General features: G+C 40.3%; 2 protein-coding genes across 2 annotated transcripts in view; both read right to left on the reverse strand.

The window, feature by feature from the left end:
* Nucleotides 1-15,180, reverse strand: part of LOC135499130 (uncharacterized) — a 192,030-nt gene that overhangs the window by 69,679 nt on the left and 107,171 nt on the right. The window lies entirely within an intron of this gene.
* LOC135499165 (uncharacterized) lies at nucleotides 41-13,998 on the reverse strand. Its single transcript, XM_064789832.1, has 3 exons — nucleotides 13,804-13,998; nucleotides 604-681; nucleotides 41-485 (listed from the first exon to the last, which is right to left on the reverse strand). The coding sequence occupies exons 1-3, from the start codon at nucleotides 13,996-13,998 to the stop codon at nucleotides 93-95; spliced, it is 666 nt and encodes a 221-aa protein (XP_064645902.1). The 3' UTR covers nucleotides 41-92.

Here is a 15,180-nt window from a genome sequence, read left to right on the forward strand (position 1 = left end):
CAATGAGGTCTTCTAGTAGTGTAGACTTAGTGTTCCACAATCAGTTTCTTTGACTTAGTATGCCACAGTAGTTCTGACTTAGTTGGCACATGTTATTCCGCCTGTGGGTCGTCTTTGCTGAGTAATTGCATGGCATCTTCAAAAGTGGCCTGGGCTGGTGCTGTCGCTTGCACTGTATTTGGTAGGGCACGCGAGGTGTCACCCCGTGTCCTCCCAAGGTTGGTTTTGGTTGCAGGAGTGGTGGGGTTGATTGCAGCAGGTGGGTTGTTTTCAGCAACAGGTGTGGTGGGGTCGTTTTCGACAGGGGGCTTGTTTTCGGCTGCTGGTCTTGTGGTGGTGTCTTCGAGTTGAATTTCGTCTAATTGCACTTGAATGTGTGAGAGTTCTTTGACGGCAGATTTACGCACCTTCTGAATGTGGTTGATGAGGGACTGAACGTGGGCATGGGGTGGCATCCCTGAATTGAATGATTTTTGGCCTGACATCTGAAAGTAGATACAAAGTCAATATAGTGAATGAGCAGGGGGTATTGAGCATTTTTAGGCACTTGGTGGAAATGTTGAAAGAATCCACTGTTGACATTAGATTTATTGCTGAGCTTACCTTTTTGTTGTTGTGTTGCTGTATAAAGCAGGGTGGAGAATGTTGTTGAGAAGTCGTCAAAACTACTGCACTGGTAATCTGGAAAAGCAAATAGATGGTTATGAAAGTCAGTTAACTGTAAAAGTAGGGTTTGGTATACAGTCAGGACGTTCTGAACTGGCACTGTTGACGTGAGAACTTACCTTCTTAAACGTGTGCAGCGTGTATCTGGGGGAAGGCCTGGGCTATATACTGTTTGAGGTTTTTCTGAAAAACAATATAGAGAGAAATGAGTGTGTGGTTTTGATATGTGGGAAGTTTCTCTGGATCGGATAAGATGTACTCAGCTAGGACACAGCTTGCACAGCCGCGATGAAGGAATAGGCTACCACCATGACCACAGCCTTAATTAGGCCCTAGTTTGGGATCTATTTTCGGACACCAAGGCACACAGCATGCACAGCCCCGATGAAACTTGTTTAAGCCTGGCCCTAGTTGTTGGGGTGTTGATTTCTGAGAAGATTGGGTTTCTGACCTATGCACATATTCCATGCATAAATAGGGCGAGATGAATGTAGGCCTATAGTAAGGGGAGGTGTGCTTATTCACTCTCTGATTGTCGGACAAACTTTGCAAGTTTTAGGCGCACAGTCCTCTCATGAGCAAGTTTTAGGCCCATGCCCTCATTAAAAGGGCCACAGGCCCGATTAAATGGACCATCAAACCTCTAACATGAACATTGATCACTTTGATATGTCAAAAAAGTAATACATACCTAGTTAGGGCGAAAAGTATTAAGGGAAAGTCGAGTGCTGGTAAGAACAAAAGAGCACATGGATTTGCAAGTTGGACTATTCTAGTTGAAACCCAATTAGGGAGAGTACATGTACCATCTGGCGCCACCAGATGGCAGCGTACGATGTGTTGGAATCCCTTGAACTATAAATAGATGTGCAAGCCAGGAAGGGAATTCCCTTGCCAAAGGCAACTTTCTGGTGATTTCTTTGCAACGAAATATAGAAAACAACCTTCCCATTAATAATATCGATGTTCCAGAGGCAAAGTATATGCTGTAGAGTTCGAGACAACAGAGAATAGGCCGGACAAACTTTGGCAACTCTCCTTTATATAGGTATCTAGATTAGAAGGGGGACGAATAAAGTCACACTTAGAGAATTTTGCATGAATGGTGGTGACACCTTACCCTGATGCAACGTCTTGGTTTTATTCAAAAATTTACTTCAGCGGAGCAGTAATGAGGGATTTTTAATCGGACACTGTCAATTCTCCTTACCACTCACAGAAGCCAAGCCATTGCTGTTAAGTTATGCAGGGGCTTAATCAATTACCGGCACTCCCTGTGGGGTGAATAACATTACCTTTTGAACAGCTGGCTGTAGGGGGATATAATTGGAACAGCCGGTATACCTGCTGACCTGCTGAACCAAGGTTAATGTTATTTTCAATCCACGATTGCAGGTCACCTGATTTTCGAGATTTCGCGGAAATGAAATTGTAAACAAACACATGTGTGCAGTTCAAATGTAAACAAAAATGTATTTTTGGTACTTTTGGTTGCTGGACTTAGGTTTTCCCACAGTTAGGAGCTGGGGTCAAATAGGTGGTCTATTGTTTATGGGTGGTGTTTTAGTCAGAGCTAGCCCTTGATTATGAAGGGATTTTCAAATTAAGGTGACCATGGTCTTTTTATGTGCTCACCACAGCTTTCAATACTTGATGTATCTGAAGAGGCGCGCAGAACCTGACATGGCCTTACCAAGGAGCTGCTCACGGTGCTGAACTTCTAGCTTGCCTGTCGACTAAGTGCCTTTTTGGCCGAGACATTGCTACATGTAGGAGGAGCAAGCATTTTAAAGTTATAGTAGTGATAGTACAGTTGGTTCGAGCCATTTGGAAGCCGACATGTGAAGGCCTATCTGGGTTCTCCTTCTTCTCCGTATAAAAAGGGGCATATTGCTGACTGAGGAACGAGGCATATTGACATTGCCTCATCATCTCTATCGGATCAATTGATATACTTTTATATGCACGCATACATCACGCCATTGCAGCGTCCGAGTCTGTGGACAATTGGTTTGATTAATTTGTCTCTTCGATATTGCTCCTTTATTGCATTAGATTTTCATCGCAATTCAATCTATTCAAGATATAGCCAATTTGAACCTGTCTGCGCCAAGGATAGATTGGTTCCCGATCACTAGGGATATGCAGTAGAGCACAATGTCATGAAAAACGACCCTTTGTATTGTAAATTCCAATCACCTGCAGGACAGGTCAATTTCTCTCAATAAAATTAATTTTGTTGACTCCTGTAATCTCTACCTTATTAAAAAAAAAGAGAGTGGTGTTAGTCCCAAACTGGTCATTTCTATTTATTTTGACCTCTGTTAAATCAGAATACCTCTCAATTACAGACATCATTTTGTATCCTTGTGCTGTACAACCCAGCCTGGACATACCACAGTTGTCCATGGAGAAGTCTCATCCTCTCTGACACTTCTTTTCTGTAAAGCTACTGATACAACACACTGAACTAGGGATATCTTCCGTTGCCTCCTGTAATATTTACATACCATGGCTGATTAGTTCAATCATATTTCATCCAGCTGGCAGCTCTGCATTGGAAATTTTTGTGGTACAACGTGTTCTCTTGACCTTCAAACAGTAGTATAAAGCTTATATTTACTACTTTACACCCTCAGTCCTATGTTATTAGGTCAGCCAGCTGAGCGCCAGGTCCTTTGGCCTCTTGTTAAATTGAAGAGTTGATTGTTTGGTGACGGTAGCTTAATTTCACAATAATCGTGTATTTATCATTTCTTTTTATGATTTTCTAAAGCTGATTTTGAGGAGAAAGCATTTATACAGATTCTACACAAATGATGTTTATGGGAATCTTTTGTACTATAAAACGCGTATTTTCTGTAGGAGCATTCATCACACATATGATTTGATGGTGAATATAAAGCTGCTAACAAACCCCATAGAAAGCATCTGTCGTCGCTACATCTGACGTTGATTACTCCTTTGGTTTTTAAATAGCAACTGTACATAATGCCCGCCGTGTGTTCTCTTATAGCAAGCAATAGTCAAATTACAGAACAGAATACGTTTGAAGGACAAACCACTTCCATTAAAATACCTTTCTTCGATTTCAGTTTTTATATATGTAATTTGCCCCATAAACACTTCTTCTGCACGTGTTTCTGAAGATAGTGTTGCCATGTTTGCTTGAATTCCATGTGTTATTGTTTCACTCTCTTTCTCAAATTCAGCTTAAACCGATAAACTAATTTTATGATGTTTGTCTTCAATTTTGGATAATACTTCTGCTAACTTCTCCATGTACTCATCAATATTTTTTACTTCCTTGTTTATTCTTAAGTATTATGTCACAATGTTACGATTTGGGACAAACTGGTTCAAAATTTCTATTCCTTCTATTCCTTGTATTTCTTCCACAGTATTGTTATCAAGCGACATTGATGGCTTCTCCCTGGGTTGACGTTCTTTTGGAATTGTTGGTGTTTCCTTGTTTTTTGCCCTTTCCTGAAGCGTGATAGTCATTGAATGTGTCGCCCAATTTTTAGCTTTGATATTTTTAGAACAAGCATCGCAGTGTATATCTAATTCTTTTAATTGTTGCTCCACTTTTGTAATTTGTTGCTGACCTTGTAGAGTATCTACTACCGGTGGACCGACGTAGGGTGTAACAAGGTTTTGGACTTCCAATATCTTTATTTCTGTTTTTAGTTTTCTTTTTTCTACATTCGTCAAATACTTTTTTGTACTAAGATGTCTTTTAAAACTTGTGAAGTGACAATCTTCTCTTCAGGCTTTGCAGTGTTTAAATATATTTGTATGCTCTTTAACTGTTGTTTTCCCGTCATTTATATAGGCTAGCACTAAATTTGTTTAATATGTGAAATTGGTAACCAATCATTAAATTAATCATTGTAGCCTTTCCATTTTATCAACCCATGTTTTTTACCTTTAATCGTTTTATATCTTAATATTTTTTCCATTTTGTATTCCAATTGTTCGGGGTTTGGAACATAGCTGAATTCCTCAGCATAAAAGGTTCGTTCTGATAATCCTCAAGCTTAAAAACAATAGGCCTTGTAAATATAATTTGAACGATTTTAAAGACTTCTTCATTATAATTTGGAAGATAACCTTTAGCAAATATGGTTTTATATTTTGAAATTCTCACACTGTCTCCAATTTTGAAGTTAGGCTTGTTAAAAGTATTTGTGACTCGCTCTACCAAAACTAGGCGCTTGTCGCATCTGAACTTGACAGGTTGATACGGACTTGTTGTTCACTTCCCCATTGTAGACCTTTTGTGAAATCTATTACAAACTGATTTGGTCACATTTCACAAAAGGTCTACAATAGGGAAATGAACAACAAGTCCGTATCAAATTGTCAAGTTCAGATGCAACAAGCGCCTAGTTTTGGTAGAGCGAGCCACATTTATCAAAAAAGCACCATAAAGATTAAACCACACAGTTTCTTTGTTCACCTCCTTTCTGGCGTCTATGGGTTTCATGCCAATTGAACTGTGAAAAGTGTTGTTGTAACCACTAACTGAATTTGCTAATACTGTAAAATCGGACTTAAGATATCACTTCTGGGTATCAGGATGTCCAGCCCACTTTGGCAAAGTGGGTTGGTGTGTCTATTGAATATGCATGGTTTCTCCAATCATTGTTCAAGACCAAGCATAAACAGATTGAGGTTTAGTTTATTGACTGGGTCTTGGATGGACATGATCATGTTAATCGTTATCACTTTTCATAAAAGGAGTTTGTGTCATACCAGAATTGACCAGTTCTATATAAAGGGTGTCACAAAAGAAAACTTTATTGTATTTAGTGCTTTATGAAAGCTGTTTTTCATCTAAGGATTTTTTGGATGTCGACTGTTCAGGCCTATGAAATGCTTGGTTTAGCAGGCTTCGTTTTCTCACATCGTCTATACTGCAAGATGTACCCCAAATGTCAGAAAAGGCTCGTATACAGTGTTGGAGAAATCAAGTACGTGCGTGACTTCGAAGAAGCTTCGATGAATGGTGTTGTCACCTCAATGAAAGAATTTGCGGACCATTATAAGATTATACGCCATTTCGACGCCTTGGAAAATGAGCAGTTGAAGTACACGTCTTAACAAACAGGGTGGATGAGGAAGGAGACCCTATACTTGACCACTGGGTACCTGAGGTTCTGCAACCATTCGTGGAAGGAGAGAACGTTGAAAATTACTTCTTGATAGTTGACCATTTTCGACCCCACGTACAGGACAGAACATTTTGGATGCGGATTACTGAGATGTGGGGAATTCTGCAGTTAGTGTCAGTGGGCTGCATATCCCTGCGGCAGCCGTTAGACCTTACGGTGATGAAGTCGTTTAAGTCTAACGCGCGAAAGGCATGGAAGGCTTGAAGGCATGGAAAACAGCAAATACTGATGAGCAGGGCGGATGCGGAATGATTGGATATTCAGATACGCGTTGTAAATGTTGCATGTGAGGCTGGTGTAGTCCACAGGTCATCATCATTGGATTTGAAGCGGCATTTCGTCCTGGCCATGTTGATGCTGGGCCACTTCCAGTGGTCGATGGAGATCTTCACGCGGACGAAGTGGAAGTTTGGCATGATCAGGGTGTAATGAACCTTCAAAACTGTGGCTAACAGCTAACTTTAATCTTCTCTGATCTGTGTTGGACTCCTATAGAACAACCCTACAGACTCGTGGACCCACCATTTTAGACATCCAAGAAAATGATGTGTAATTAGCAAAACCCATGCCAATTCAGTGAAAAATTAATTAAAAGTGGTCTTCGAAGTTTTTTTTTATTGGGACAACCTGTACAAGTTTTTGTACGCGACCTTGAAATTCAGAAATGATCAGAGCTGGTTTTCTCTTCTCAATAATTTCACAATAGGCCTACTGCGAATGTGACATTACTGGTGTCAGTTCTATGAAGTTCAAAGCCAATGACTACTAGGCCTATTTGCGTTGGTAAACCAATCAGAAAGCAGATAGTACATGTATTATTACAGATTATTACTGCATGTGCAGCCATGTGACCGTCATAGTAATGAAGTGGGCTGGTTTACAGAAGTGATGTCTTAAGTCCGATTTTACAGTATATCATACCAAACATCTGTTTCTTTTGCAGTAAAATATTTGTACATTCTAGTTTTAGGAGTCCTGTTAAACTTCTCTACAACTGCTGCTTTTCTGTGTGAATAAGTAGAAAACCACTCTATGCCTTTTTCTGTTAACAACTCTTTCAAATCTTTGTTGTAAAACTCTTTACCCTCATCAAATTGTATTTTCCCTGGTAAGGCTTCTTTAAAGATAATTTCAAATGCTTCTTTTACTTCAATGCCTCTTTTAGATTTTATTGGAACCGCCCATGCATATCTACTAAAAATATCTATAACAGTTAAAATAAACCTGTGAGCTTTGTTGTTATTTTGCAGTTTTTGCATGTTGACTAAATCTGCTTGCCATTGTTGAGGGAGGGCTTTTAACTTTTTAGCTCAGCTGAAAAGCTGAGCTATTCATATGAGTAAATGGTAGAATGAGTGTCCGTCTGTCTGTCTGTCTGTCTGTCTGTCTGTCTGTCTGTCTGTCTGTCTGTCTGTCTGTCCGTTAAACAGGCACGTTTCAAAACTATGGCGGATAGGCGATAGATTTTCCCTCTGAGGCGTTGAGACCCTTCAGGACTCCTGAATAGACCAAATGTGGGTCCGGCAGGATGAGCGGTTTGGCCACTAGGTGGCACCGAGCGAAATTTTCCAAAAACTTTTCCAGCAGCTGATTTCTCAGTTGGGGATCATGAATCAAATCTAATTTTATAGAGCAAAGCTTTCTCTTTCATTATCAATAGGCGTAGTTCATGAATTTCTCACCAGGTGATGTTACTGGCGCAATTTAGTGAGCACCCCCCAAGAAGAGCATTTTAAATTTCGCGCGAGTTATCCCACGTCCAATCACACATGCAGCGAACGTCACGTCTCGAGTCTGCGCAGTTCAGACGTAAGGAGACCATGCTATGGAATAGATCGCGATCTGTCAATTCAGAGGTAAGTTCTCATTAAATTCACAATTTCATAGGCGATAATATTTGGCTGCTTGTGTTATTGCATGTTGATGACATTAGGGAAGGCTTGGATTGTTTAATTGGATGTGATTAATTTGAAATAGTTCGTCGACGATCGTTGAAAAACGATCTGCGAAATGCAGCTTGGTTGGTCTGAGAAACGATGTCAAAGTCCGGCTTTAAATCATGGATTTCTCAACAAATAACTCTTGTCACATAGCAGAACTAATGTGAACAAACAAGACAATAATAAACATCGTTCTGATATCATCGGGTAAGGTTGCCAATGTACATAAACAGTGTAATTGAGGATCGACGCCAGCGATTTGAAATGTCAACAAACAATAAATGCGATATGATACACACTGACACTTGCACACTGTACATAGCACAATGCTTCAAACGGGGCCGATTCATCACTCTTATCACAATGTATTCCCAATCATATCAATGAACTTCCTTGATCATTCGGCCCTAGCGCCTTATCAGTTGTTGTTGGCCTTGTATTTGATATAAAACTTGGCTAGCTTACCTATTCTATCAAAATTAAAATGTTATCTCCTCATCATGTTTTGCAGGACAGGAATGATCTGCAGCTGCATTTGAACATATTTGGTGACCACATCTCAAAGATGACCAAGAGAGAGGATCGAGCTATGACTTTGCACATCCCATCGACTTCGGTGTTCACCAGTGCAATCATCAGAAGAGCCAGGCAATTCTAGTATTCAAGTATTTCATTCTGTAATACTTACCTCAAAATTTACTAAATAAAGAAAACCGCATGTGGCAGTTGGTTAAAAAAATCAAGTCTATCTGTTTAAAGTTTTTCAAACATTTCAATGGTGGCATTCTGCTAAGGTTTGTTAAGAGTTTCACTTGACTTAAGCAGGGTGTACACTAGTAAAATATTAGCAACATTTTACCAACATTTTACCAACATTTTACCAACATTTTTACAACAATTTTGCAACAAGCCCTTCAAGGCCCTGTGTTCACTAGCAACAAAATTGCAACAAATTAGCAACATTTTTACAACATGTTGGTAAATTGTTGCAAACTTTTTAGTGGGAACAAAGGGAAATAGGTATTTTGGAGGGAAAATGGATGATTCCAAGGAGAGAAGATGTGTTTTGAGTGCTTCTGCAGCAATTTTAGCTGTCATTGTTGAGAGACGGAAGAGGCGGCGAAATAACCAAAGAGAATATGGACCAGGCCCTGGATCAAAATGAGGGTGGATGATGGGGCATACCACTGCCTGTTAAGGCCGCGTATCCATAGGATATGCCCTTGTGTAGTGTGGCGTTATGGGCGTAACAGCCTTGTGACCTGGCACTATGCCCTGAGTCTCCATTGGATATTCCTTTTTGGTCATGTAGGCCTTTGTAGTCCTCATTTCGCAGCGGTCAATCGCGTTTATCCGCACGCTGTCATTATTTCAGAAGACAATTTCTTATGAATATTGAAAATGAAAATACAAGTAACCTGTATTTTCACTTGCAACATCAAATTGACATGTACATGTATATAAAACCTGACTTTTAAGCAACAAATTACAGGTTCGTGCTTGTTATCATAATCATCAGTTTCGGGGTCCCAGAGTAGTTCCCGTTGATGAACCTCTTGAATTAATTTCGCCTCAGACATTGCTTCCGTGTTGTTCACTCGCAAAAGAATGGACATGTTCAATCCCAATATGGGCCTATATTCCCAATCCACAGTGCATATATGCCCGCAATGTGACACGGCATAACCTATGGGAACGATCAATAACACCAACGAAGGTTCATTGTCCGTGTGGCTGGCCAGGCGGTAAAAAGGGAATGTTGTGCAGGGCACGGAATAGCCTATGGATACGCAGCCTAAAGGAGTTGCGGCTTACTGACAAGCCGTCACACAAAAACTTCTAGAAAAGGTTTCATCACCCTACGAAGCAAGACACTCACTTGAGAGTTGCTATACCTGCTTCTTGTTCAAGTCACATGAACTCCGGTAGATCACATGACGCAAATCCTATTTCTGATTGGCTGAAGAGTTTGCAACATTTTTACAACATGCAACAAAGAATTGCATTGCATTTAATTTGCAACAATTTTACAACATGTTGTAAGACGCGTTTTGCTCTGTACACACTACGCAACATTTTTGCAACATTTGTTGCAACTGGAAATGTAAAAATGTTGCTAATATTTTACTAGTGTACACAGGCCTTTAGGCAATAATAGAGTTGGGTAGAGCATTTTGTTAATGTTACCCTTTTAGTTAGGGAAACTGGTGCCTTCTGCATTAGGTGGACCCCACTTACTCATCTGTCAGACCGGCCTCACACGTCGGCAGTGGAGTTTAAGGTCCAGTCTGCGAGATTTACCCATTTCTACCCAGCCAAAAGCGGGTGATTGGGCTAATCTCTCCATGTGATTCAATTCGCATGGATTCTTGTGTCCCGGTGCTGAAAGGATCCCTCTACAAGGGCAGACTACATCCGGTGGCACTGAAGTATGGAAGAAAGACAGAAGACGACCAATTTGCGAAAAGGATCATCATCATCATCATCATGGTAACAGCTGAGGATGAATCATGTTGCTGTGTGTAGAATTGATGGTCCAATATAGGTTAGGTTATCTGTTTGCGCACACATTGCAAGGGTGGAGCTTGCTTGAAGTAGATTGCGCCAGTCTACCGTAATTCACTGTTACACATCCAGAAGCTAATATCCTTAGGCTTTGAGTCCTTAGTTTAGTAGAGTTTGACGAGTAATGTAATATATACGAACAACGCAGCAACAACTCAGCTGAGCGCCAGGCCCTTGGGCCTCTTGTTATAATTTATCCCTTTCCCAGCTGCTTTCACCGCCTCCCAAATTTTAGAAATACTACTAAAAGCTACGTACTGGACTTTCTGTATTATAATACAAATCTCGAAGATATTGTTCATTTTCCATTTAAAAATTACAAAAGAGGGCCCTCTCCAAGCGCTAACTTCTAGTGTCCCCACCTAAATAATGACAGAAAAGGGTGATTTATTCAAATTTTGTGTCGACATGGTCGAGGTCACGTGACCGAGTTGCCATGCAGATGTCCGCAACTGCTCCTTGCCTAGGTGAACCCATGCTTTTCCAAATATTGTGCCAGAAAATAGCTGTTTCCCTGCAGTGTTTTATTTTCTCATCCTATCCATGAACATTGCCTGATTTAGCTAATTCCCAAATTGTGGGATACATAATTGACAAGCTTTTAAACTAGCTTCGAGTAGTTGTTCGCGCAATAACTCAATCTCGTTTTTGTGATCCTTGCATAAATGATTATGACATAGACAAGCTGCATTTGGTATCTCGATTAATTCTAGTAGTTCATCGAGTGCATGAGTATAATTTTCGATTTCCTCTGTGGATGCTTTATTCCACACGTGACCCCTATTGACCGGACAACTATTCTCCACTCTTACATACTCAACAGGTTAATCAAACGATATTGAGAGGCATGAGTGACCAGATGTATTGTCAACAATATGGTAAACCTTATGTCCAGTTATGGATTGAAAGAGGTTGTCAGAGACAATAAAATAATATAATTTAGATCTTGAGCCATTAATTTTACTCTCGAAAGTGTAGTCTACGTCCTGAAACTCTGTCCCTAGCTTCAGAGACGCCCAACCTTTGGAAAAAATCAAGATTTCGATCACCTATTCTTGAGGTATCAATAGCCAGGATTAGCAGCCGCCCGACTCCGACTCCGATTACGAGTACGAGTCAGAGTCGGATCCGCGCGCGAATGTTCAGTTTGATCGATTAGCAACGTCACGACTCCCGGTCAGAGTTGATCTCAGTTCCAGGTGTTTTACGTTAGATGGCGCTGCGAAACGTAAACATAGCAGACGACGGAAACAATCGACTGATCGGCAGTGATTTTCCTTTGATCGTGAATTAAACCAGTTATAGAGAAATGGCAGATAGGCCCACATCTTGGACTTGGGAGCAAAAAATAACCCAAGGGCAATTGCATGCTTCCTCACTTGTAATAACCATTGATAACTACTACCATGCACATGATGCATGTCATGTACACATGATGTGCACGCATCGCATGCGCATCGATGTGCAAAAAAAATCGCGAGAATGCCACCCAACAAAGATGCCCATACAGAGCACCCTTTTTCCACCAGAACTACATTGCTGGGCATTGACATATCCTTGAAAGCATTTACATTTAAAAACGATCAGGAAATACTCCGAATCTACGATGATAACAGAGAAATTTGCACTGGGAGCGCACTTACGAATAGAGGATGTCCAACTCAGAGTTTACGAGCGAGTACGAGTGACCACTTGGGAAACCCCCGCACAGTTGATGACGTAAAGCGCAAAAAGGAATCACCTCGTACTCGGAGTCGGAGTCGGGCGTCTGCTAATCCTGTCTATTATTAAAGTCCCCCCTAATGACAATTCTATCGGGGGCATAAATAACTAATATCTCACTGAGGTAGTTCAGAACATCTTCATACTCTGATTATGTTCTGACGGCATGTATGCACTCCAAAAATTTATCGTATGACCATCGTTGTCGATTACGATGGCGCATACCCTTTTTGACCTTTCTGGTAGGCGAGTTATCTTGTGCTCAAGGTTTTTTCTCCATATTATCGCCACGCCACCATATGGTCTACCGTGTAGAAAGTCTCAATCATACCTGATATGCCATACACAGTTGCATTGCCTAATGATTGTTCAAAACCCGATATCTCACTTTCAAACAACCAATGTTCTTGGATAAAGACAAAATCATGTTTTATTACAAGGCTAGAAATGTATTCCATTCTACCGGGACCATACCCCTGTGAATTGTAAGTCCCGATTGACAGCTCTTTGTTTGGTCTCATCAAATGTTCGTTTGAAGCCATTACCATTAGAGTCACTATTAAGAGCCAGGGCATCATCGTTTGTTCTCAGTGTTGATATCCTCCTTTCTGGGGTTGGGAAGGAAATATTGTCGAACATTTACCCCGCAGGGCCATATTGAGCAGGTTAATACGGCCCATTTCGCCTACTCCCGTTTTGCCTGAAAAATGTGGTCATTTCGCCTACAACCCATTTCGCCTACTCTCATTTCGCCTATTTCCCATTTCGCCTATTTCCCATTTCGCCTAACTCCCATTTCGCCTAACTCCCATTTTGCCTACTTCCCATTTCGCCTACTTCCCCGTTTGCCTGCTGTAGTATGGTTTGTCCAGATAGTGGTACTATAAAATTTGTGGATAGTTTGTAAATATTTAAGTGGGTGTCTGCTAAGAAAAGGTGGGGTCCGATAGAAATAGTTTCAAATTCTAGCAGTTAAGGTGAAGATAAATGAGATTTATATAGCATTATTCCTTGCATAATTGTGCTCTGTTTATCTAAAGAGAGCACAAAAGGTTTAACATAAACTTAAACTGTTCAAAATGTTCACCTCCCTCTGCCATATTTATTAGCCGCGCGTACACCACCTGAAAATGGACCACCAATCTTGGTTCGCGAACCAATGCCGCACCATCGAAAATCCACCAAGCGCGTACACCACCGCTGCAGCTAGTTATAAAATCGGGCAACAGATGGCGCGCAAACAATAAATTGCATGCGCAGAAGGCGCCGTTCGAAAGCGCCGCCTGTCGCCGAACCATCTAACTAGCTAATTGCCGATCCATTAGCGCGTACACCACGACAAAGCCGAGCTTTTAACAAATTCGCCCGGCAATTTGTACCGGCAATGAATTGCCGAACAAATTTGTCGCGGCAATGTGGTGGTGTACGTGCAATTGGTCCACCAATGTGTCGTGGTGTACGCGCAACTAATATATCTGAAATTATCTAATCAGAAATTATCTAATCAGAAATCACATAAATTGTTATTACATAATTTGTTATTACATAATTTGTTATCACATAATTTGTTATCACATAATCATAAAAACAATAAATGCCCCAGAGACTGCATACAATATGAACTTAATTGTATTATGTGTTTCATTGTCATTTTTAATAGTGAAAGGAGCAACAATATCCTTAATAGGAACATTAGTACTAGTTCTGGTATCATTCTGTCTGTTAGCTCCTACAGTGGTTGTAACAGGAGGATCCTTAACTTTCTCAACATTAGTCTTAACCTTTATTTTCTTGACACTATCTCCTTCCATTAGTGGTGTTGCTACTATCTTCTTTTTATTGATATGGTTAATACCAGTTTTAGCATTACTTGGAGCTATCAAGATGTTATTATTGTAGTTATCTATCTTACCTACATTTAGAACCATGTTTGACCCTATGATGTACAGGCCAGGTCCTATTACAAAATCTAGTCTTGTATGTGTTTTGGTAACAGCATTCGGATACCTTAGAATTGAGGTCGGAATATCCACATGTTTATTTATCGAATCCTTTAGAAGCTTTTTAAACTCCATCTGAGCATCTAATTCTGTCCCGGGTATTCCAACTATAGGTGTTCTAGTTTCTCCCTGTGATCCCAAAAGACAGTAAACATATGTCCTGTTAGAGTCATTCAATCTCTCTATCCCTGGATTTGAAAAACCTGATGACTTAAGAGTCATAAACTGTTGGTATGTTCAACATGGTTTCTGTTCTATCATATCAAATACATTTTTATGTCTCCTGACATGATCCTTGATGAAAAATATCAGGATACTTAAAATTAGACATACCAACATCCCAATCAGATTCAAACATTGGTGGCATTCTGTTCTCACGTACTTGCATCAGAAAGAAATTAATTTTCGAATTATTGATGTCATAACCTGGATCTGTTATCGTCGGGTCGTAATCCGGTACACTCCAGGAAGTCCATCCCTCATTACTTTCAAACACTGAGAAATCATATTCATCATTTAGCTCAATAACTGTCCTAGTTTATTACGATTTATGTTATTGTTACCTTCATTGAAAAGTGTTTCACCTGGTGGAGGAATTTGCAACATTTTCATGATTTTACAAATTTGATAATAAGCGTGTGATCTGTAAAATGATTTTATCATTGGATTACTGTGGTTTAAATGGTCATTAATTGAAATCCCACAACCAGTTGTTGCAAACCATACAGCCAGGTTAAATTGATTCTGATAAAACGATAGTGGAGTGCCAGCTTGTTATGATATATTACCTATTACTCGTTATACTAACCATACTAACCATATACCTTATATAGCTTACTAATCATCACGTGACCTGTATCTTTATATATCTTTACTTTAATAAACTGGCTTATACCTGTCGACCGTTGTGCGTGTTGCATCTATGCCTGAGCAAGAAACAGAACATGGTGACAGAAGTGGTCACTCTTCGACGATCATAACGTTCTTAGGGTGGACTATCAGTATTAATAGACTATGTCATCCGATGACGAGACAGAGGAGGAAAACACGGGCCCACAAATAGTCATGGCAGAACGTTCGAATCTCAAGCCGCCGGCACCTCTTGCTCTA

Source organism: Lineus longissimus, chromosome 14 (assembly GCF_910592395.1).
Source record: "Lineus longissimus chromosome 14, tnLinLong1.2, whole genome shotgun sequence".
Lineage (NCBI taxonomy): Eukaryota > Metazoa > Nemertea > Pilidiophora > Heteronemertea > Lineidae > Lineus > Lineus longissimus.